The sequence below is a fragment of the Amphiprion ocellaris genome, chromosome 23 (assembly GCF_022539595.1).
Source record: "Amphiprion ocellaris isolate individual 3 ecotype Okinawa chromosome 23, ASM2253959v1, whole genome shotgun sequence".
NCBI lineage: Eukaryota > Metazoa > Chordata > Actinopteri > Pomacentridae > Amphiprion > Amphiprion ocellaris.
The window spans coordinates 14,537,913-14,562,856 of record NC_072788.1 but is presented as its reverse complement, the minus strand read 5'-3'; the positions used below and the strand labels follow the sequence as shown (position 1 = coordinate 14,562,856).

Here is a 24,944-nt window from a genome sequence, read left to right as displayed (position 1 = left end):
CATCACCAAGCAATAAAAAATAAAAAGCAAATCCTTCCAACGGGGGTAAATACCTTGTGCAGACAGTCTAACTCATGGACGTCCTCATAGCTGTCAGGTGACTGTCCTCTGGTGTCGTCGTGTTGCAGGGACCCCTGGCAGGACGTACCGTGGTGTGTCTGGATCTCGTCCCACAACTGCGACGTCTCTCACGCCTTTTCAAACTTCGAGCTGTACAACATGATTCGTCTCGGCGTCCACCTCAACCCCAGTTCCACCGTCTGGATCAAGCCACGCAAGTTCGACTACAGTGACTTCAGTTAGTGACAGTTCGTGTAATACAGCTTACTGAACGTTGTGATGCAGAGCAAGAGCTCTGTGTTCAGGTGGAGGAGGGCTGAGCAGGACTTCTGTGGGACACGGTTTAAAACTGCTGCTTGTGAAAATGGGTGATTAATGTTTAGTTTTAAGGGTAACTTCTCTTTTCTCTGCCCCCTCCAGCCTTCAGCCCTCCGTCCATCTCCGTCTCTTTGAAAGACGACCAGCTGCTGGTGAAGGTGCAGTTCCCCTGTGCTTCCAACAGGAGGTGCTCCATGGAGAGGTGCTGTCCCATCTCTCAGCTGATCGACCCCTGGACCACAGTGACTCTGTACAACCAACTCAACCGCTCTGATTACCAGGTCTCACATGCTCTAACCGTGTTTCAAGGTTTTCTGTTTGTTTTCCAAAGCTTTCCAAAGTTGCACTCTGTCAACACACAAGCAGTCAAACTCTAAACTTTATCAGAAACAGGTTTTGCAGCAGGTTTCTGGCTCTTTTAAAATCTGCAGTTTCCATCTGTGGAAGAAGTGCTCAGAATTTAGAAACAAGGAATACCACAATTTCAGAAGTGATTATAGTACTGCTAGAATTCATTTTAAAACTAATCTACACAAAAACACCACATAAAACTGAGTAATGGCAGAAAAAAATAGTTAAAGTGAAAGTGCACAGAATACAGAATCATCACTTTCAGGGTGTGAATATATTGTTAGATTATTTTTATGGATTGCTGAAAGCAGTAATATAATGCTACACAGTATATGACAATGTGTCATATTTTACAAGATTATTATGTTTTCTTAGATTAGAACTATAACTATAGGTGTCATATTTAGTCCTGTGAAAAGATATGTTTTAACTGTTCCCTGTGAAATGTAATGAAGAAGTAATTGTATGGTATCATGGAAACAGTTACTCAGTTCTTTGTGTTTATTTGTGTCTTGCAGAGCCGTACGGTTTGGACCCAGGAGGTGATGTCTTATGTGGAGTTCTCTGGTTTGTCTCCAGGTCAGAATTACTGCGCTGTGGCCAACTTCTCCTTCCCAACCTTCTCCATGGCTGCTTCCTCCAAATCTGCCCCTCAGTGCATCCAAACCGCCTCCGAATCAGGTGAGGAGGAGACAATTTCACTTTTAAAGCTTGAGGTAACTAAATCATACTGTGACTTTTAGGAACTACCTGAAGTCTGTTTACTTCTGACAACTCAATGAATCACTGCAAACTCTTTGGCTTTGAGAAGGTGATGATGTGATGGATTATTATTTTTTAATTATTGCTCTTTAACAGAGAGTTCCTCAGTTTTGGCAAAGACCAGGCACTATAAATGAAGCTAATGCACAAGATTGACACTGAATTTTAAAACAGTGGTTCTCTCCCTGGAGGCCAGAGGAGAAGTCCCAAGATATGCCAGATGTTTAAACCAGATGTAGACACATTTGACATAAACATCACTTCATTTTAAGGCAAGTTTAAATTGTCTGCTTATGTAAAATCACAGCAAGACCAGATTCAAACTAGAAACAAAAGTAGGATTTTTGAAAAGATAGAAATATCCTCAATTTGAATAGATTTAACAGAAGAATAACTATAGTAGTGCAGAACTATTGTCTATGTAATGGATATTAATCTAAGAGTCTGCTCCAAATATGGAGGACATGAAAACTAAATCATAAATGCTGCTTCTCCATATTTTTTTTTCATATCTGTCTGTAGCAACACGAGGTGTGGACTGTTCACAATGTGTCTAATTTTTATTGCTCATAAGTTCAAAAAACAAAGACACATGTATTTGTACTGTTCAGGTGCAAACATGATGCTAAGAACTTTTCAGGAAGCTGCATGACAGAGCTGTTTGCCTCTTTAAAGGGCCAGAACCGATTGTTAGCTAGGAACGTAGCAAAAAAAAAAAAAACCAAACAGGTATTCTTGGTTTGGTGAAGCCATTGATTTATTGTTTTGTGCCATAATTAAATAAAGAAAAGGTGCTCGTTTGTTTTTCTGCAGTAGTGATTTCTTCAACCTGTGTGTTTTCTGTCTGCAGGGCTGCTGCCTGTGATCTTTCTGGGAGTCTGTCTCACTTCTCTGCTCGTTTTTCCGCTCATCACCACGCTTCTGCCAAAAGCGAGACGAGACGCAGCAACGGCTGAAAATCAACCCAAGACTCCGGTATGATTTTATTCTGCTGCGCTCCTGTCTTTCTGCTAAAATAAGATACTTAAGCACATCTCCGCACACCTCTGTAACCCTAATGAGGATTAAGTGTTGTATAGATAATGGATGGATGGATGGATGGACATGTCACCAGATGTTTCCAGATGAACCATTCTCTTCTCTCTTCCTTTAAGGCATCTGTTCCTGATCCAGTCTCTTCAGTTCCTCCGTCTCTGGTCCCAGTCGACCCCTGTGACATCCACCTGGAGCTCACCGACGACCACATCTCCACTGAGGACCTGAACTCAGGGATGGGAAACACAAACTCTAGTGCATCGTACTGGAACATCAGAGGGAAGGAACTAGACTGAGGCCTGTATCTCCTCAGGGGAGACATGTAGGACAAATGGAGACTAAAAGACTGACAGAGTGTTTGCTCTGTGGAGGTATGTGTCTGTAAACCTGGGATTTATTGTGCGCTATGAGGAAGGAGAAGAAGAAACTGCTGCAAGTTCCAGTTTGAACTTCTATCACACAGTGGGGAAGCTACTGGGGTGCTGCTATGTATCAATATTGCTTTGTAAAATTACCAGAAGTCCAGTTTTAGATCTAGATTTGACACAGTTAGAGAATCAAAGTCACTATTTATTATATTTAAAACAAGGGAAAAACAATGTGAGATCCCTGAGGAGTCAAATTCTGTAAGAACTCGGTCATCTTGCAGGAAACTTGTTGCAGTAACCATAAAAACAACAAGAACAATAAGTATTTTTAGAACTGAACTTTAAAGCCAACATTGATAAGTTGTCATCAAATTGTTCAGGGAAAAGTAAAACTGTAGATGTTACAATTTCCTGTACAACACGGTGAGAATCTTGTGATACAACTCAAGAACAGCTACTAAATGGATCCTCAGAAATCAGGGATTGAACCTTTAATGTATAAACAAAACTTCAAAACCTCTTACCATCTTTCACTGACCTTTAAATTGCACTTTGTTGGATTCTTGATATAGATTCAGTTTGGTTAAAAAATGGAGCTAAATTAATTGTAAATGGATTCTCTGAGTTGGTCAGAAGGCAGCCATCACCTTCTTTGAGCTGTAAGGTTCAAAGAAGGTTCAAAGAAGGTTCAAAGGTTCACTTTGTGTGCAGGAGTTTTATTTAGCAGCATATTGGCTCCTTTCCACCTCTTCAGGTGCTGTTCTTGTACTTGGCCCTGATCTTTCACCTTGTTGCTGAGAGAATCTGGGACAGAGCCAGAAACTGATCAGTTACTGAGAGCTCATCATTTTCCTGCAGCAGATGACCTCTCACATGATGATTCTGTCAAGTGACAGAAGTGTGGCTCCAGTCTGAAACCTCTGAACGTTCGTCAGCCTGATATGAGTCAGAGGACTGAAGGTTTCAGAGCTTAGGCTGCTGAGTGATGACCACCAGTGAAGCAGAGATAGTTTATCTGGCTGCTCCAAGCAGAGCTGTTTTTCTGTTTGTTCACATATGAATCTGGTCTCGGTTCTTCCTCTCTCTGAGGTCCAGTGCCACTGAACACCGAGTCCAAACCATGAGCTTCATAAACAAGAACTAAGCAAACTTCTGACCCCCCACATGCAGCCAGCAGCTCCCTCATGCTGCTCTTCTCCCCCAAAAGTGATAACAAAGGGCTGTTTTTTTCTGTCTTTCGCTGCTGATGTTTGTGACTCACAGTTGCCCCATCAGAGCTGCGCTGCCTCTGACCCGTCACCGACAGCTCATCCTGAACCCAGGAACATCTTGACATCTCGCTTTTCTGCCTTCTGTTTTGCTGGTGTTGCATTCTTTCCGCAACATTGGGGAGCCTTGCGGCTTTGGCCGTCCAACATTGTTTGTTTCCCCATCGTGCTTTTCCAGAGTCCACAGAGACCCAGGGGGGGGGATCCAGAGCTGCAGCCAGTCGTACGGCTGTTATTAATAAGCACAGAGCTCACATTGTGTTGAGATGATTAATGTGGAGAGCAGAAAGCTGGCCGGTGTGAGGAGCACCTGACTACACAATAGTCGAGCTGCTGTTCCCTCCAGAAGCAGGAACACTTTTTTCTTTTTTCTATTTGTGATAACTTTCCTGAATCTCTCCGCTGACCTGGATCTGACTCTGCTTATTGGTGGATTATGAGTGTATTTTGGCATCTGCAGTCTGTTCCAGCCCACTGACTCCTGAGGTGACCTTGTTTCTTGTAATAAATTCTACCATGAGATCAGGATTTTTGCTCTTAAAACTGACCTTTTCCATAATTATCATGGAATATGCCAACATTTAATCTGATAATGAGTGTAAATGTGTTCCAAAGGTTATCAAACTGTGGTTCTCCTGCTAGTTTAAATTAGATAAACTAATTTACAAGCTCACTAAATCGTGCTGGCAGTGGTAGCTGTTTAAATTTAGTTCTGAATGCAACTTTAATGCATGTTTGTTTTTCACAGTTACAAGACTACTTTTAAAATTATTTAATAATAATTAAATGGATTTAATACCTAGTAATAAAAAGTTAGTGAATAAATGCATTTTTAACAGGTTGGTCTTATGTTCACAGCATGTTCTTTGTTTTTTTAATTCTGTCTTGAAGCAGTAGTCACATGTCCACATGGATAGTGGAGCTACTATCAGTGGGTCTGCTCCTTTAGTCTTTACCGGCTCTGAAGAGATTCCTAAACTAAACCAACTTGACTCATGTGAGGCAAAAATTCCCTCTTTGTTTTTTCTGACCCTCCACAGCAGTTTAGTGACAAAACAGTAATGTAGTTAGATGGTAGTTGTATTTGCAATACAAGAGATGGATTTAAGATCATTTTATCTCAAGTCATTCTATTCTTTTGAACACTGTCAGCAACTAATAAAGATAAAAATCCTAACATTTTCACTTATTTTTCATCATGCCATTGATTTTGAATTTGTAAATTTGGATTTGAAATTATGGGTAAGTTGTAATACATAAAAAAAAGAGGATAACATCGTGAAAACCCACACATCTGAGCACAAATTACCGAAAAAAAGAGGTAATGCAGAAGTCAGGTAGTGATATTTTCTAAACCATGTGTAGCTGCATGTCACAGTAAAACAAAACATATAGAAAACTTTCTAATATGAAATAGTTGACCACAAAAATGGAAAAAACTGCAGGTATGACAAATTGTACCACAAAAACTACTAGACAGCCTGATGTAAGTTCAAAAATGATTTTCCAAATATAATTAAGGAAATAATTGTGGGACTATTTCTCATTTTTAGACCTACTTTGTTGGCATAAACCTTGGTTTAGAAGAGACTTGTCATGTAGATTTGTGTAACTTCTGATCATTAGGATGATCAGTATAATATGACTATGACCACCTATAGATCTGTTGGATGGTGGGCTTTTTCTAGTGGGAAATTTTCATTCCTTGACATACGTTTAGTGGTAATTTGATAGACTTATGCCAGCAAGACTTAAGTGGTAACTTTATTCTGATGGTAATTATGGAAATTTTGATCCTGTCATCAGCATTTCCACATAGATTCTCTTGCTTCATGTTCCACTGGGAATAAACTTGGCCTTCGAGACCAAAGTGACAAGCTGCAGAAAGTTAAAGTGTGAGTTCATCTTTATTTATAGTAACTGCTTAATAGTTTACCTTTAAGCATCTCCTCCAATAACAGTTCACTCTGCCTATAAAGTGGAGTCTAAAAATAAAAAACATGCCTATGAATATAATAGTTTAGGCTATCTGGCAATATTTAATTTTTAGTGGTACAACTTATCATAAATGCCCATTTCTCAGTTTGTGTATTTTATAGTATCAACTTTTCTATATGTTTGTATTATTGTGACATGCAGCTCCATGTAGTTCAGAAAATATCACTAGTTGTATTCTGTAATATCCCTGTGCAAGATTCTGAATCCGTGGCATGATGAGAAATTTCATTGAGCAAAAAATGTTAAATTGATGTATCAATGTAAAATTTCCCTTTATACTTTTTAAAATATGTATTTGAATAATTCTGTCCAGCAGTAGCTTCATACAGCAGACTCTAAAAACTTCACTAACCAACAGCCAACTTGTCAGAACAAACCTTAAGAAATGTATATCTTGAGCTTCCATCACAGACCAGCTGCTGCTTCAGGTCTGTCTTGGGTCTGGCAGGAAATGCTTAGTCATTCGCTCAGTGACTCATCAACCCTCTGGGGGTTCAACTTGTTTCTGCCCCCAGCATTGACAGCATTAACATCCACAGATGGTCAGACAGGCTCAATTAAGAAGCACGTTGCGCATCATAAACGCTACATAGCAGCACTTTTTGGGCTAAAATGATGAAAAATATACACTGCTTTGGAAATACGCTGAGCTGTGAGTATGTTTAGTTGTAACAACAGTCTTTTATTTGGCCTTACCTGTCATTCATTCATTCAATAATTAATATACATGATATATACATGAGCAAACAAAGATGTGCATGTCCTTGTTAACTGTCTTGCAGTAAAGGTTGGCAGTGCATTCTTGGCCTTTTAACAGTGTCACTGGGTTTCTTTCTTTCACCTTCTCACACACTCACACAGCCGGCATCAGTCGGGTCAGAGCCGTACGATCACGTTTCTGCTGCAGAACTTCGATCCACTTCAACCTCGTCTCTGTTCTGTTCATCTGCGCCAATACTGGAGGACACAGGAACAAAGTTTCAAGATGAGCTACGTCGATTTACAGGTGTAATATACAAGGTTTTGAATAGAAATATAGTTTAATACAGCAACAAAACTATCTGCTGTGTAAAGATAAAGTTGTGAGAGTCTTTACGTCGTATCTGAATGGAGCACGTCAGTCACATATGTGAGCAAAAAGACAGGAGGCCACGCAACACCATGTTATCAACAGCAGGACCTGTACTACACATGTTCATGTGACCACTGGTAGGTGAGCATTTGCGGTTTTTCTACACAAAGAAGAAACAGTCTGTCTGTAGCGAATGATGTCCAGGATCATCACTCATAATGGGACTCATCTTTGCGGCTACAACCAACAGAAGAAACAGCAGTTTTCCCTTTGGAAGAGCTGCAGTCTTCACCAGAGAAGGTGCATCAGGTCAAGAGCACATCTGGGACATCAGTGCAAACAAGCCCCTCTGTGTCAAAACAGTCAGTGGAACAGTCAAATAGCGAGCAACGCTGATGCAGAAGCAGAGCTGAAGGCCCTCAACTGTAGCTGGAGCACCACTGAGGAAACTGGTCTGAGGGTCGACACTGCAGCTCTGCATGGCAGCCGTCTCTGTGGGCACTGAGTAAGTTGACTGACTCTTTGACAGATACACTTGAATTGTGTTTAAGTTTGTGTAATTGTAAAATCCAACCCTGTTTTAAATGACTGTGTGTTTACTCACCTGTGCAAATTTGTGTATCTGCTCGACCACAGCAGCAAACAAAGCTCCCACACTCTCATCAATCAGGCTCTGCATATAGTGGACCGCCTCCTCATCAGACAGGTCCAATCTGAACTTATCCTGCACCTGAAGGTAAATAAATATCAATCATTACTATGGAGCACAAAAGCCGAGGACAAATCTAGTATTTCAGACGGGATGGAGATACTCAGCTGTTTAGGATCATAACTTACATTCAGTTCAATTTATGATTACTCAAGCAATTCCAGGATTTTTTTGTAATTTAGTCCAAGCAGTTAATTCCTTATTTTAAAATGTTTTTTTGATTTTAGTCTCAGTTTGTGTGAACGATAAAATAATGACTTGATATGTGAGTGACCTTTATAATTCACTGAAAAAAGATTTTTGTTAAAGTGGGGAGATAAACACTTTGTCCTATTCAGTTAATGGTAACAAAAAAACGTACCTTCTTAACAGTCTTGTCAGGTTCCAGAGCAATGTCAGGAATATTGGCATCCACCATGAGAGAGAACAGGTTCAGGATCAGGTTGGAGTATCTGAGGAAATGGACACAGGAAGGTTTGGATTCCTAAGAACAGCTGGTGTGTTGGTCCAGTCTAGTTATAATACACGTCACTTTAGAGACATTATGTGGATAATACAGAAAGGACAGATGCTGTGACACTTTATGGGCACGTGCTGGTCATTATTCCTATTTAAAGGCTGATTTCTGGCATTATCCAGCTGTGAGTGCAGCTGCAGCTGTTCTGTCTGGATGTGATGCTGATGTTGTTACTGAAGTTCAGTCTATGGTGCTCTGGATATGTCCAGTTGTTTGATCGTGTGGTGCTGCATGTAGTCAGTGTTACAACCACTAAAAATCAATGTCACAGTGACAGCTCTGTCATCTCAAACTGCAGTCATACGGTGTGACTCAACAGCAGTCAGTGAGAGCTGAGCTTTCTTAATGCGGTATTGCAAAGCTGCACTGATTCTCTGTAGTCCAGTAGTGAACTGCAGCCTAAATTACACTGTGCCATAGTACAGGTCATGCAGTTGTGACTACAGAGAGCCAGTGCACCCTCATTTCTAATGGTTGTAACACTGACGGTAGTGATGGTTTTGCTGACTGAAGGTCACAACCTGCAATCTGATACTGTCAAGATCAGCCTTTTAAAAATACATATTAAGCAACACATGCACCATGTAAAGTGTCACCTTCATCATCTCTGCTGTCCACAGTATCTGCAGTGTTTCCCTAATCAGGCAGTGTACTAAAACTGGAACAATACACCAACTGCATGTATGGATCAGTAGGAATATACAGCTTATGGTGAAGGTATGCAAAAGGGGCCTCAAAAAATATCATCATGACATTTAGAAGGCTCTATACTTCCCATTACTTTATTAAATTCCATTTGAAGACTCTTAGTTTATTTTCAAGATGCACTGACTTAATTTGAAAACAGTGATTCTTTTAAAATTGAAAATATATCTAATGCTTTAGGCAGTGTTTGGCAACAATATAAAGTAATGAAATTAACATCTTTTAATTCAGTGATTTAATGGAATCTTTCAAATATAAAAAACATCTTAGTAGTCTTCTGAATGAGATTAGAGATTAGAATATTAAGACAAAACATCCGTAAGGTAGTTCTGACTAGTTGCAATTCTAATTAAATATGTCTACAATTTCTCGATGTGAACATTTCATTTCTTTCTAGTGGAAATGTCCGTTGTAGATATAATAAAATCACATTACATATATCATGATTGGAATTCTAGTGATCTAAAATTTAGTTCTGACTTGTCAACATCAAATTAATCATATGTCTGCTTAGAACTGCAGCTAATGATGTTATTTCTGATATCTGAAATAAAAATTATGCTTGTACTAGTAACTATTTTCAAGGTATCTGCAATTCATTTTATAACAAGTCAAATGTAAATTTTATATATCAAGAAATGTCATTTTTACTGGGCAAAATGTCACTGTAGATATCTTTAATGACACAGATCATACATGGTTTGTTTTTATTTTGCACATATTGGAAATTTGAATATCAGTTGTTGATTTAAAAGCTAAACAACTGACATCTATAAATTAAATTAAATTAAAGCTATCAGTCAGCTTTGACTAGTCAAAATGTAATTTCTACATGTGAAAATTAACACTACCATTCAAAAGTTTGGGGTCACTTAGAAATGTCCTTATTTTTGAAAGAAAAGTTTTTTTAAAAAATTAATCAGAAATCCAGTCTAGACATTGTTAATGTGGTAAATGACTGTTCCAGCTGGATACAGCTGATTTTTAATGGAATATCTACATCGGGGTACAGAGGAACATTTCCAGCAACCATCACTCCTGTGTTCTAATGCTACATTGTGTTAGCTAATAGTGTTGAAAGGCTAATTGATGATTAGAAAACCCTTGTGCAATTATGTTAAAACATGAAATAGTCTGAGTGACCCCAAACTTTTGAACAGTAGTGTATGTAGTAACATGTCAGAACTGAGTTGCATTTACCCTAAATTAACATTAAAACCTGTGAAAATTATATCATTACTAGTCAGTCCTTCTGATTAAATGTTAAAAGTGCTTGCTCTAGGCTATGTTTGTGTGTGCAGTCTACCTCCTAAGGTGAAGGAAGGCGGTGTAGCACTGCTTCCTGAACTCCTGGTACTGCTCGCTTTGCATCCCTCCCATCCCCTCCACCATCTCTTTACTCAGCTTCATGGGCGGAGGCAGCGGTTTGGGGTCTCGGCCCAGGATGTAGCCGAAGTCGATGTGGAAGAGCTTCCCTGGAAGAAACGAGGAGAGAATACGGTAAAGGAAAACTTTTTAAATAAGCAAGATGTTAAACAGTATAATTATGTCTGCCTCACCAGTTTTTGTCAGCAGCAGGTTGTCCAGGTGTCTGTCTCCAACTCCCAGGATGTAGGTGATGACACAGTAACCAGCTGGAAGGAGACGGAAACATCGATCAGACTGATGGGATCAGTTAATGTGTTCTGCAGCTTGAAGATTCCAACAGAATAAGTGTCTCACCACAGCTCTTGACGTAGGTGTCCATCACCTCAGAGCTGATGCCATAGGGACCTTTTTCACTCGGTGCATGTTTCCTGAAGAAGCTCTGTGAAGACGGGGTTAAATGAGATGTCAGACATTTCCAGGCTGCACCACTCCAAGTCATGTCTCAACTGCTTCACTGCTCACCTGTATGTTGCCTTCAGTAGCCAGGACTTCAGCGACAGGAACCGACTGCACAAACTGCATAAAACCTGGAGAAGAATGTTGTTTCTTGGTTACACTGGAAGATATGAAGCTCTGAAACTGAGGTCAAGTAACTTTAGTGAGTCATGATTCAGTGTCTTTTTATGGCTACTGGCAGGTGTGCATTTGGATCGAACAGCCCTAGATGAACCAGCCTTCATGCCAACGATCATCACCAGTGATAAGAGACCAAACAGCAGTCTTTGCGGGCTAAGAACCTGCAGCAAGTCAGGAGCACACCAAGAGCATGATCATCATTTCCAGGCCTGTGCACTGGGATTTTGTCCCTCAGGGTTTGACTGTGAACACCTACTGTTATGTCCTGAGGTGTCTAAGTGAGAAAATTTGGTGCAAACAACTGTGTAATGGCATTTAGGTGCTCCAACTGTGCTCTTCAGAGCGGTGACTATCCACAGGTTTTTCAGCCGCAACACCTCAATTGTGCTTCTCTACTTTCAATTCAATTCAATTCAATTTTATTTATATAGCGCCAATTACAGTCAAATTGTCTCGAGACGCTTTACAGAACCCATATGCCTGACCCCCAGAGCAAGCCAAAAGGCGACAGTGGCAAGGAAAACTGGTGAAGGAACTCTGGCTCTTGCTAGCATTGTCTCTGTTGCTTCTTCCCCAAAATGAAATTAAAGTTGCTTACAGAACAGGAATTCCAAGCATAGTTATAAGTGATACAGAAGCACTGGGAGCTGTGTATCACTGCACAAGGAGACTACTTCGAAGAGTATTATGGTTTGATTTTTATCAATACCGCAACCGAACTTTTGAATTACACTTCATATAGCAGCCACAAAGCAAATACAGTGTGGAGAAACATACAAGGTGCTATGAAGTTCAGAGACTGTCTAAAAAGAAAAAAAAAAAACCCTCAAAAACCATACGTGATTTAAATTTGGCCACCATCCCAATCAGAAGAGTCTCCTTGTGCAGCAATACAGCACTTCCAACACTCCTGCAAAGCTTGTAATGCTCATTGAAAGTCCTGCTACGTACGCATGACAGGAACCATCTGCGATTAGTGTTGAGTCTCCAAAACTGTCAAACAGTGACTCTTCAACTTGAATTTCATTTTGGGGAAGAGGAAGAAGTCATAGGGAGCACCCAAGGCCATTGCACAACTGTTCAGGTCATTTCACCCCCAACTTCCTCAAGATGTTACAGTAGAATTGTCAATGCATAATCACGTGAATGATAAGGAAAACGAGCAGGCTCCTGGTGTGTTCCTGACCTGATGTGCCGGTTGGGCTCTGTCACTATGGAAACTGCTGTTGCTGTTTCTTCTCTTGGTGCTATCCATAGACAAACCTTTTGTCACCAGTGATGATCCTTGAGATAAAGTTTGGCTCATCCTGAGCCACTAACACAAAATGTGATGTTTTCTTCTCTGTTCTAGTTTGTGGCTGATGAGAAATCACAAATGGGAAACTACCTGTACTAACAAAAACATTTGTGACAGAGCTAATGCTGTTGATAACGCTGTCCTGACTCATGTTGCAAGTGCACCACAGTCACAGAAAATTGTACTACATATTCAATTATTTGCTGTTTTGAATGGATTCTCCCTATTGTTCTGTCAATATATTGCTGCTGTTTTACTTCAATCAAGTTCCTATATTTCACTACGACTGTCACAAAAACTCTGCATCATTGTATTTATTCAGTTTTAAAAGGGGTCAACTTTCTACCAAACAGATTACTAAATAGTGATGAGTTCTTACCGTGTTTGGTGCTGGTGGCCAGAACTTTGTAGGGTGTCAACTTCAGGTCCAAATTCTCTTTCCTTAACAGCTATAAGCCAGAAGCAAAAAATAAGATTTAATTTATGAATGAGAATTGAACATTTAGTTTGGGTTAGGATATCGCCATAGGTTGGTGAAGAAAAAAATCATAGTATTCCGTAAAACTGTCATGTTGCAGGATATGGTCAAAATGCCGTACGATGAGTTCTAAAAACACTAAATATTTTGTAAATTAAAAAAAGGTCATATGACATTATCGATTTTCGGACGACATACTATACTACGACGTTTATCGATTTTCGGACGACATACTATACTATGACGTTTTTGGTGACTTTTCGGACGACATACTATACTATGTCGTCCGAAAAGTCACCAAAAACATTATAGTATATCATTCAAAGTCACCAAAAACGTCATAGTATAGTATGTCGTCCGAAAAGTCACCAAAAACGTCATAGTATAGTATGTCATCCAAAAATCGATAAAAACGTCATAGTATAGTATGTCGTCCGAAAAGTCACCAAAAACGTCATAGTATAGTATGTCGTCCGAAAAGTCACCAAAAACGTCACAGTATAGGATGTCGTCCGAAAAGTCACCAAAAACGTCATAGTATAGTATGTCGTCCGAACAGTCACCAAAAACATCATAGTATAGTATATCGTTCAAAAAGTCACCAAAAACGTCATAGTATAGTATGTCGTCCAAAAATCGATAAAAACGTCATAGTGTAGTATGTCGTCCGAAAAGTCACCAAAAACGTCATAGTATAGTATATCGTTCAAAAAGTCACCAAAAACGTCATAGTATAGTATGTCATCCAAAAATCGATAAAAGCGTCATAGTATAGTATGTCGTCCGAAAAGTCACCAAAAACGTCATAGTATAGTATGTCATCCAAAAATTGATAAAAACGTCATAGTATAGTATGTTGTCCAAAAATCGATAAAAACGTCATAGTATAGTATGTTGTCCAAAAATCGATAAAAACGTCATAGTGTAGTATGTCATCCAAAAATCGATAAAAATGTCATAGTATAGTATGTCGTCCGAAAAGTCACCAAAAACGTCATAGTATAGTATTTCGTCCGAAAAGTCACCAAAAACGTCATAGTATAGTATGTCGTCCGAAAAGTCACCAAAAACGTCACAGTATAGTATGTCATCCAAAAAGTCACCAAAAACGTCATAGTATAGTATGTCGTCCGAACAGTCACCAAAAACATCATAGTATAGTATATCGTTCAAAAAGTCACCAAAAACGTCATAGTATAGTATGTCGTCCAAAAATCGATAAAAACGTCATAGTATAGTATGTCGTCCGAAAAGTCACCAAAAACGTCATAGTATAGTATGTCATCCGAAAAGTCACCAAAAACGTCATAGTATAGTATGTCATCCAAAAATTGATAAAAACGTCATAGTATAGTATGTTGTCCAAAAATCGATAAAAACGTCATAGTATAGTATGTTGTCCAAAAATCGATAAAAACGTCATAGTATAGTATGTCATCCAAAAATCGATAAAAATGTCATAGTATAGTATGTCGTCCGAAAAGTCACCAAAAACGTCATAGTATAGTATGTCATCCAAAAATTGATAAAAACGTCATAGTATAGTATGTTGTCCAAAAATCGATAAAAACGTCATAGTATAGTATGTTGTCCAAAAATCGATAAAAACGTCATAGTGTAGTATGTCGTCCGAAAAGTCACCAAAAATGTCATAGTATAGTATGTCGTCCGAAAAGTCACCAAAAACATCATAGTATAGTATGTCGTCCGAAAAGTCACCAAAAACGTCATAGTATATCGTTCAAAGTCACCAAAAATATTAGAGTATAGTATGTCGTCTGAAAAGTCACCAAAAACGTCATAGTATAGTATATGGTTCAAAAAGTCACCAAAAACGTCATAGTATAGTATGTGGTCCGAAAAGTCACCAAAAACGTCATAGTATAGTATGTCGTCCAAAAATCGATAAAAACGTCATAGTATAGTATGTCGTCCGAAAAGTCACCAAAAACGTCATAGTATGTCGTCCGAAAACTCACCAAAAACTTCATAATATAGTATGTCGTCCGAAAACTCACCAAAAACGTCATAGTATGTCGTCCAAAAATCGATAAAAACGTCATAGTATAGTATGTCGTCCAAAAATCGATAAAAACGTCAGTGTAGTATGTCGTCCGAAAAGTATCCAAAAACGTCATAGTATAGTATGTCGTCCGAAAAGTCGCCAAAAACGTCATAGTATAGTATGTTGTCCGAAAAGTCACCAAAAATGACGTTTTAATCGATTTTCGGACGACATACTATACTATGACGTTTTTGGTGACTTTTCGGACGACATACTATAATATGACGTTTTTGGTGACTATAGCATGTTGTAAAAATGTCGTAGTATAGCATTAGATTTTATCCCTGATATTTTGAATTACAATTTTCCAATTCAATTTTATTTATATAGCGCCAATTACAGTCAAATTGTCTTGAGACGCTATACAGAACCCATATGCCTGACCCCCAGAGCAAGCCAACAGGCGACAGTGGCAAGGAAAACACCCTTTTAACAGGGAAAAAAACCTCGAGCAGAAACCGGCTTTTTATGTGGGGAGACCCATCTGCCTGCTGGCCGGGCGGGTTGAGAAGGACAGAAGAGGTAGAGGATTAGAGGTAGAGGGTTAGAGGTGGAGGTAGAGGGATAGAGGTAGAGAGGTGGGGGGGGCACAAGGACCATAAAACACAGTTTGATACATACATGATAAGAGAGATGATACCTGCAAAGTACAACTGACATGGAAACTAATTATAGTTTACTGCTATGGTGTACGGCTCTGGCATTAAATATACTACATATATAGCTGGTGGTAAATTCAAAAATATGTAGATGAGCAAGACCTGCTTCACCTGCAGTACCTTTCTTCTTGTGTCAAATAAAATACGTTACAACCTCTCACTGCCTGCTTGTGTCCCTGTAGGAGTACGACATAAAGAAAACCGTACTTTGTCCATGAGCGAGATGATCTGCAGGATGAGCTGGTCTTGTCTCAGGTCGTCTCCATGTTTGAAGATTACTGGGTACATGGCTCCATCCTCGGCCTTGAAGATCAGCTTGGCTGGCATCAGAGCACTCTGATACACACCAAGAGGAAAGACTTATACAGTATACTGAATAAATATTGCTTAAAATCATGACCAGCTGTGTCTTTGTTTCAGTAATTAACCACCAGATGCACCAGAAGTCTGTACTCTGAGTCAGGATATGGGGTTTGCAAGGAAATTTCAAGTTTAACTCTGGGTTTTCAGGACTACAACGGTGGTTCGCTTTTTACTGGGATACATCATCACAGCAATTTATGCTGCTCCAGAGCAGGCTTTGTTTGATAACAAATCAGCAAGAATAAAAACAGAACACAACTAAGAACCCGTGGAGCTCTGTGTGCAGATGATGATGATGGAAGAACAACAGCACCATAAACTGCCTCTTTCTGCACACAATTAAAGCCGAAATGGCACTTTTTGCTATCAAAAGCCAAAAAAGCAGCAGTGTTTATAGAAATATGATTATTTTAAGTAAGGAGCATTTTTTTAAAATGTCCTGGTTGACAGTGAACACTGAAAAAGTGCTGTTAAATGACCATATATAATGTTGTTATAAGATGGCAAATTAAGCTGCATTTTCTACATCATATTTTACATATTTTAGGCCATTTCTATAACAAACTTGTTTTTGTATTCTGTTGTTTGGGTCAACCATCTGCTCAGCCTTTGACAAAACACTGATGTCACCGTTTTATGCTAAATTTGATTGGCGGTATCAAAATAAGGTTTCCATCTATGTAGATGGATAATGGAACAGTAATCTGTTGAATTAATGCAAAACTAGAGGATAATCATGAACCAAAGAACATCAAAGGCTAATGTGATATTCCTGGGAACACAAGATAAGTGATTTATAGAGCAGATATTCATGGAGTCACAGACAAATGAAATGTAATTTAAGTTACACTTTGAGGACTGTTCAGTTGTGTAAGTGGCAAGAAATCGATTTAAAAGGATGAGAGTAAAGTCTTCTGTACCTTGAAGAGTGTTGCTGTCTCTGGGACGATGCCTCTGATCCTGATCTGAGGCTCCAGAGGAAGAGGAATTGGCTCAATCTCTGAGAGATTCACCTTCTCGTTGTCAGCCAGCAGAGCCTGCAAACGCTCCGTCTGCAGAAACACATGGAGGGATGCTGATGTTTGCACAACTCAGCAGGATCAGTGTGTTCAGGGGCTACAAATAAATACCAGTTTGAAAAAAACATTGTGAATAAGTGTTTGAAACATGCAAAGTCCTTTTTAAAGGAGGATTTCATTTGCCTTGTGTGCTATTTCAGACAGAAATGGTTAAAAAAGGATTTTAATTTAACAAATTGTTTAAAAAAAATCTCTGAATAAATTATGTTAAGGAAAAAATTGCAAAAATATGAAAAGACATAATGTAACATTTGAGCGAGTATCAAACCATGTGGGAGTTTTCTATTGTTACCTTCTTCTTGCGATTTCCACTTTCTCTTTGGACGGCTTTCATCAGCTGCACCAGTCTGTCTACAAATGTTTGTTGGGCAGCCAAGAGCGAACGCATCACCCTCACACTCTTATCACCCTGGAGGGAAGAGAAACTCTGTGATATTTTCAGTGATATTTGTTGTCTTCAGTTTGTTAGCGATTATATGTGTGTTAGCTTTGCTGTAATACAGACAGATAAGAAACTGAAAAACTGGTTGAGCGTTAAGTAAAAGCATGGGAGAGAATTTAATGTGCGCTTTTAACACTGAAACTTGTTTTTGTATAATTTTCAGTCAACTATGATAAATTTGGCAAGTTTATTTATAATATTAATCCTAATATTATCCTATAATACCTTCACAGACTCATGCTCTGTGTTGGTAAGCCCACCGTATGCCGGAATAAACACCCCACTACAGCAAACTTCAAATGGCTATGAGTGAAATTTCTTCAACACTGTGTCTGATGAACATTCAGGAACCTTTTGCTAAAGCATATTATGTGAAATATTTCCTTCTGAGTGCTGACCTTGAGTAAAGCCTGGCTGAACCTCCTCATGACGTTCAAGTACATCTCATGGGTCTTAGGATCTCTCTGTTGGGTGTCCTGATCCTCACACTCCACAATCACATACCTGTGGAAGAAAGACTTTTTTTTTTTAAACACACAAATTCTCTGCCATAATAAACTAATCTAATTTTGCTTTACAGTGGGGAAATCATTATGAACTGTACGCACCAGTACAAGTAGTTGGCAAGCGTTGAGTTCTTGCAAGCACGGGAGATGAGGAACGTACACAGGTCTTGCTACAAAGAAACACAGACAGTGTGATTCATTGAGCTGACATGTAGCTCATAGTGACTGACTGACATCAACACATCACGTTTTCCTGCATTTTTCAATCCTTGTGTGTAAAGTCAAAGAAACAAGAACGCATCTGAAATTCCGAGCACCACACTGTCCTTCTGACTCTTCATTTTGCTTTATCAATAGGTGCTTTTTCTTACCTCTAGATTCTCACTGTCGGCTCCTTCCTTGCCTTTCTGTGGCGCCATGGATGATCCTGATGAGCCAGAAAGAATCTGGGAGCTTCAAAAAGAATAAAACAGAAGCAAAAATGATACACAAAAACAAAGAACGTGATATTCTAAAGATGGCTACTAAAGGTGTGAGGATGGTGTGTTCAGCATTGACATTTCATTTTAATGTCAGCTTGGTTCAAATCTTTGTTAATTCAAGATGTTGGTTGCAGAGTCTGCACCCAGCAAAACAGCCTGAGATTGTGGCTGCAGCTGTGGACCTGCCAGTAAAATCAGAACATCCAAAGAGTTCACTACGGTTTCTGAAAGAGAAATAATCAATTTCTGGAAATCAGCATATGCTCTCCCAGCCAGTGAACATTTTGGGGTAAATTTAGATCCTGGAAGCAAAAAAACCCTGTTTTTTGACATTTTTATGAAAAGGCCTGTGTCTGTGAATGTGGTTAGAGGCGTTGACCTTTTTATGATCCACAGCCAGAGCAGCTTACATAATGTTGTAACATCCAAGTACTGACCTGTCCAGTGTGGAGTCATCTGAAAGTCCTTGGCTGTCTCTCTTGCTGCCTGGCTCTAAGCCTCCCTGAATATCGCTGAAGTTCTCATACTTGAGCGCCTGCACCAGCTGGAGAAGGTACATTAGCAGGTCCTAGAGAGAAAAAATAATCAATTAAATATGTAATTATGATGATGAAGCAAGATTAATTTCTCTCCAAAGTTGTTTCCATTTCTATTAAATCCCCTATGATTATGAGACAGAATTAACTGAATGCAATTAAGTACTTATGGCAGATCTTTAATTACTGTTTTTTGTGGATTGAGTTAAGGGCAGTAGCTGTGTAACACCCAACCCATGTACAAACACACAATCAGTGCACTTACTGTCAACCAATTTAAACACAAAATTATCAAAAAAAAAAAAAATCCCAAAACACTTAAATATTGTACTTTAAGTTTTAGTCATCATCCAGCCACACACATCCTGACTGTGCTTAGTTCTGCCTACCTCATCATCAGCCTGCTGCAGGCGTGCCACGGCGTAGCGTCTCACTGTGGGGTTGGTGAAATGGGATGACAGCAGCTCCAGGGAATCCTCCACATCCATGGGCCTCCACTTCCCCAGCAGCTCCAGAGCCTGCTTGGCCTCCTGGGGCAGATCCCAGTTCACACACTTGAGGAACTTTGTCAGGGCCTGGAGATTGAGAAAGAGGAGAAGGAAGCATTTAAAATGTGCTAAATTGTAAACAACAGAAGCTGATGAGGGAGAAAGCTCAAGAAAAGTAATGTAGAAACTAGCAAACCACCGACCTTCTCCTGTGTGGTTAGGTAGTATCTGAACTTCCACACCAGGTCCTGTTCCTCAGAGCTCAGCTGCTTGGTGGGAGGGTAGCTCACGATGATCTGTTGGTGCACAGAGAAAGACATCAAATCAATTTCAGCAATTTACTCTTACTGCTAAAGCAAACAGGATATTGACAAACTGATCAGTATTTAAAGAGGGCTATCTGGAAAATGAGTTCAGCTCGGTATCTGAAAGGCAAAGGTATAAGAAACAGTTTGTTAGATAAGTTCTTACTTCTATGTTAAATATCTGAATAATCAATTGAAAATAAAACTGACAGCTGAGATAAATATTATTTGCTGCCAAGTGTTCTGAAAAATAAGCACGCAAAGAAACCTTACCCTAAAGCATAAACCGATGGAGAGGTGATTTTGGGGTATTTATATCTGTGGCAGTTCTGCTGTTGGGTAGAATTACATTAAAATCATTGAATAAATTCCCAGCAGCAGCAGAAATGCCAAAGCTGCCAATTTACCCCCCAAAATACACATCATACTACAGGGCAGTAGTGATCAGGAAGTTCATTTTTACTTCCTTTTTATTTTACTATTATGTGACTTTAGATTTACTCATCTTCCCCGTCTCCTGTTTTTACTATAATGATGTTTACATCCTGTTTTGACTCATTTGTCCTTGATATATTTTCAGAAGGTTCATTGCAACTTATCGTATTGTAATGAGCTGCAATCCTTTTGAGGGCTACACCCACTGCATTAGAACACTGTTGTCCTGCTTCAATAGTAGGTCAGTAGGTAAGTTGTACCTAACTTCAGATAAACTAAAAGAAATTGTGCTTTTAAGGCTCTTTGAATGCCAGATGTGCAAAGACCTTTTAAAAGCAGCACGGGATCAATCTGTCTGGACATGAAGTACATTTTATTTCCATTAACGCTGTTTCTACTTTTCCTTCAAACCGTATTTAACATGTTTTGTAATGTGTCTTTTGTGGCATCTGCACTTGAAAGATGCAGCGTTGGTGGAATTCGATTATTTAAATATAAAACTGAAGTGCTAGTTGCTTACATTGAGCTGGTCACGTGTGGCTGCGTTGGGCTTCAGGTCGTGATCTGAGGGCCCACTCCGAAGGCTACGAGCCAGTTTGTGATGCTTGCTCTCAACCAGATTCTCCTATGAGGAAAAGGAAAGCAAACAGATGGTACATTGTAAATATAATATATATATCTATGACTACACCTAAACACAACTTCTTTTAAATTTCATCGACAACATCAAAGCCACCAAAAGTAAAAGTGTGTGTCCTCTCACCATCCCCATCTGTGGATCAGGGACTTTGACAATGTCACAACTGGTAAGAACAGGCGATGCGTCGTCGCCATCCTGAATAACGACAAAGTACAATACACCCATCAGCTAACATGTACAGTTTTACACATAACTGCCTGCTGTAGAGGTTTTACAAAAAAAACAATATGGAAGGAACAAGCTAGTTGGACGTTATAGAAACGTAAATACCTTTTCATAATAGACAATGCTGTATTCCTTGTCATTTGTTTTGACACGAGGAAACTCCACCATGAGGTACATGAAGTTAGAGCTGCGCTTCTCACTCTGCAGAAATACACAAAGAGATTGTAAAAAAAAAAAAAAAAAAAAAAAAAAAAACAACACCACATGCATACAATGAAATGGCAAACACAGTCTTGCATTGTTCTTTCTATGTAAGTAAGTCACTGCATTCCTGCAAGATCTGCATACAAGTCCAGCTGGGACTAATCTGTACTTTCAAAGCCTTAATGATAATAATTACTCATATGAAGATGATCTGCTTTCCTGACAGCATTTGCAGCCAACTCACCTCGTTGATCATCTCAATCTCTCTGAAGGTCAGCCGGTCCAGCCAGTCCACCTTCACCATGTGGCCTTGTCGATGAGCCTTCGTCAGCTGGATGGAGACGGTGGAGAAAGAAAGCACAGAGACGAGAAGAAAAAGACAAACATTTACCAAAACACACACACAAATGAGGTTCTGTTGTTGCAGAACTGGTCACAGCATGGTGGCTGGTGTGCAAACAGCTCGTCCAATCATGCACAAATTCAGTGCCAGCAGCCAGTCTAGCATCTACGGTCACACACTCAGCAGCCAGTCCACTCATCAGTTAGTGAGTGTGGGTGCTGGGAATGTAAGCAAACACTTGGCAATGAATAGGAAGCCCACAACTCAGCTGGTTAGAATTAGTACTCACTCTTTGAAACGACATAAGAACTGATAGCAGAACTTTATATATGATGAAGCCAACTGCACTCATGATGAATTTAAAAAAAAAAAGAGGAATCAGTGAGTTTCGTTTAGGAAACGGGGGATTAAAAAACAAGCCAATGTAATCAGATATTGTAAAAATGAAATGTACTCCCTGATGGCCTCCTCTTAGTATCCCAAAAAGCTGCAACAACATCATTTTCTCGTGTCCACATGAACGTGAAATCCATGCATACACACTGAAACACACTAAGATATGGCAACAGCCGGAAACTTAAAAACCAAAGTGTGTGATGCTCTCAAGAATGCAGCCGTACACCTTGACAGACAACAAGTGTTCACACTGAAACCTGGGTCAAAATGTATTTGAATAGATGTATCCTGCTTATGGATTCCCCACACAGAACAATGCAACGTAAACAGAGAAAAGGTATTTAATGTCCCTGCCATGGTCTGAATTGTTCTGATGTGGTAATCATCATTTAGGAGGTGTATTACACAAGTGGAGATTTATTGGCAAATCCATTTTGGCCAAGGCCATTTTCCATACACATACAGTACACACACATATTCCGCATTGCCAACACTAACTCCTCTGCTTGTACTCACATCACTGAGTACCTCCAGGTCAGGGCCCTGGAACAGATGATGGTTTAGACACGGCTTTGCATCGGAGGGTTTCTGTCTTTATCCAAAGTACGCACAATGTTTCTTGTTCACTTTCCATCCTACTGCTACATCCAGTCCTCTCTTTTAGCTATTCAGTCTCACACTCACTCATGAAATCCTATCCTAGACACCACGCTCCTTTCTCCTGTCCACACACAAGCTGTAATGTACCTTGGCGAGTCTTCCCATCTGGTCCTCTGCCAGACTGCTGCTGGTGCGTCCTGGTGTGGTGGTGGGCTCCCCTCCATCCCCCTCCACGCCCGGCCAAACCTTCAGGTCATGCATCCCTTGTCGGAACATACTAGAACAGGGCAGGAGTAGGTGGTTCAAGGTGACACATCTTAAAGAATGCTTTATTGTAACAGAAAGGAACCATAAGCAATAATGCGAGGTACACTCACCCATATTTGCCGAACAGGGTGACAGTAGTTCCTCCAACAGGGACAGCTCTTCCAGGCCCATAGATGTCCCACACTGTGAGAGCAACCTGAGCACTCTGGGGAAGGTCTGGGTACTTGACTGGCAGCCGCAGCCACTCGTTCCAGCTGCACAAGACAGCAGGAGAGAGGACAAACAGAGTAAGACTAAGCAGGAGATAAAGATCTGACTAGCTGAACAGTCACTTCTCCAAAGCTTTAAGAAACTGAGTCAGTATTGTGAAAGATTGTATGCCTGTTTAGCTCTAAATACCCAGTATGATGGCAATACATCATTGATCATATGTGAGAACAAAGTCAAAGACAGCATGGTTCTTACTTCCAACGTGTGCTGAATGCTTTGTACGAGGTGCGAACAGGCAAAGCAAGAGGTTTGCCTTCAGCAAACACCTGACAGGTGACATAGAGGTCTGAGCAGTTCTCCTGGTAGAGGCCAGAGAACCGCAGCATTGGGTCTTCAAGCAGCGCTTTGTAGCTCCTCTGCTCTCGCTTTCCTTCTAAACTCCCTCTGGACAAGAGAAGAGGAAACAAAGACAAAGTGTGGATGTGAGAAAGGGGAGATTCAATGTGACTGTTTGCTGATGTTATCAGGAGAGCTCAAACTTGTCCTCTCAGAATAAAGTCAATATCTGGAAATGTTTTCATGGAGGGTTTGTCTTCTTTTAGTCTTTTACAAAGTGAGCTTCATGTTGACTTGACGTTTGATATACTATGCTAATTTGAAATTGGTTCACTGGAAGTTGTCAGGAGTGAGGATCTAAGTTATGGGTATATCAGGGAAATTTCTTCTACTCTTTTTGGCTCTTTATGTAAAAAACAAACAAACTAGCATGTAGGGTAAATACTGTATGTAGATAAGATCCACACAAAAAAACAATTAAAATGAAAATATTATTGTCATTTTCATTAACTTAAATGACACGAGTCTAAAACAGCAGGCAATAAAGAATTAGTGTTCCAAATGTTAATTCCAAATTGAATTTGATGATAGTTTGTCTAAAAATGTCCATCACCTTTGCCTTAATTACTTTAAACACACACGAATATTATGTTTCCAAGTATAGAAGCAAGAGAAAAGCCAAAAATCACTACATTTTGGTATAACACAGATTAATTAGTAAGATATTTCACTATAAAGTCAAACTACACATCCCTAATGACCATCGTTGACACCATTTGAGTATCTCGTTAAAATGTGACCGAAAAACAGAGTGTTTATAGTAGTTCTAAACAGTAAAAGCCTTTGATTTAAGTCACAAAGTCATGTTGAGACCCACACCGTTCAAACACGCTCAGCAAACACGAGCATCCTGTCCAGTCACAAGACTGCTTAGTTCCACCGCTTTACCAAAAGCATTAAGTGCAAAACTTACATCTTAAGTTGAACGTTGATGTCCATGTCACAGCTGTAAACATAGTTGAATTTATCAGTGTCCATCTTCCGACGGGAAAACACTAAATTCTAACCAAAACCCTGACAACTTCAACATGAAATCCCTGTCGGTTATATGACACTTTGCGAGCGGTTGGTGTTGCGACAAGGCCTCGGATCAGCACAAAAACACTCCAGAGTCCAGCTAACACTGCGGACACACGGTCAGAGACAATGTCAGTCTGTACAAATGTTTAAAAAGATAGCTTTAAGCTGCTGGCATCACGGTAAAGACATTATTTTAACGGCTGTCTCACCGGGTATGAGTAGATGTTTTTGATAGCTACACAACAACACAGCAGCAGCAACCGAAATCTACAGCCAGGTTAGAGTAGTCGATCCCAGATGCAGCGAGGCTGCGATGACTGAGCAGGCGGTCAGTATATCAT

General features: G+C 39.7%; 2 protein-coding genes across 4 annotated transcripts in view; one reads left to right on the top strand and one right to left on the bottom strand.

Annotated features, from left to right (window-relative positions):
* The window catches only part of si:dkeyp-75h12.7 (uncharacterized), an 18,385-nt gene extending 11,411 nt beyond the window's left edge, over window positions 1-6,974 (top strand). For both annotated transcript variants that reach the window (XM_055007609.1, XM_035947440.2), the window contains 5 exons: window positions 129-298; window positions 481-659; window positions 1,248-1,410; window positions 2,342-2,466; window positions 2,646-6,974. In XM_055007609.1, coding sequence (XP_054863584.1) covers window positions 129-298; window positions 481-659; window positions 1,248-1,410; window positions 2,342-2,466; window positions 2,646-2,822 — 814 coding nt within the window. In that variant the 3' untranslated portion in view covers window positions 2,823-6,974. The remainder of the gene's footprint in view (window positions 1-128; window positions 299-480; window positions 660-1,247; window positions 1,411-2,341; window positions 2,467-2,645) is intronic.
* Window positions 6,822-24,889, bottom strand: pik3c3 (phosphatidylinositol 3-kinase, catalytic subunit type 3). Of its 2 annotated transcripts, XM_055007607.1 has the most exons (26): window positions 24,497-24,889; window positions 23,443-23,631; window positions 23,088-23,231; window positions 22,858-22,987; window positions 22,627-22,653; window positions 21,616-21,702; window positions 21,273-21,368; window positions 21,066-21,137; window positions 20,823-20,927; window positions 19,766-19,858; window positions 19,464-19,649; window positions 18,976-19,106; window positions 18,428-18,509; window positions 18,159-18,226; window positions 17,949-18,054; window positions 17,401-17,517; window positions 16,950-17,081; window positions 15,874-16,002; window positions 12,844-12,913; window positions 11,054-11,118; window positions 10,886-10,970; window positions 10,723-10,797; window positions 10,470-10,638; window positions 8,303-8,393; window positions 7,837-7,962; window positions 6,822-7,117 (listed from the first exon to the last, which is right to left on the bottom strand). In XM_055007607.1, the coding sequence occupies exons 1-26, from the start codon at window positions 24,559-24,561 to the stop codon at window positions 7,103-7,105; spliced, it is 2,655 nt and encodes an 884-aa protein (XP_054863582.1). In that variant the 5' UTR covers window positions 24,562-24,889; the 3' UTR covers window positions 6,822-7,102. The 2 variants fall into 2 exon arrangements, with proteins under 2 accessions (XP_054863582.1, XP_054863583.1); XM_055007608.1 differs by lacking the exon at window positions 22,627-22,653 and having other exon boundaries at window positions 24,497-24,888.
* Window positions 24,890-24,944: the final 55 nt, after the last annotated feature.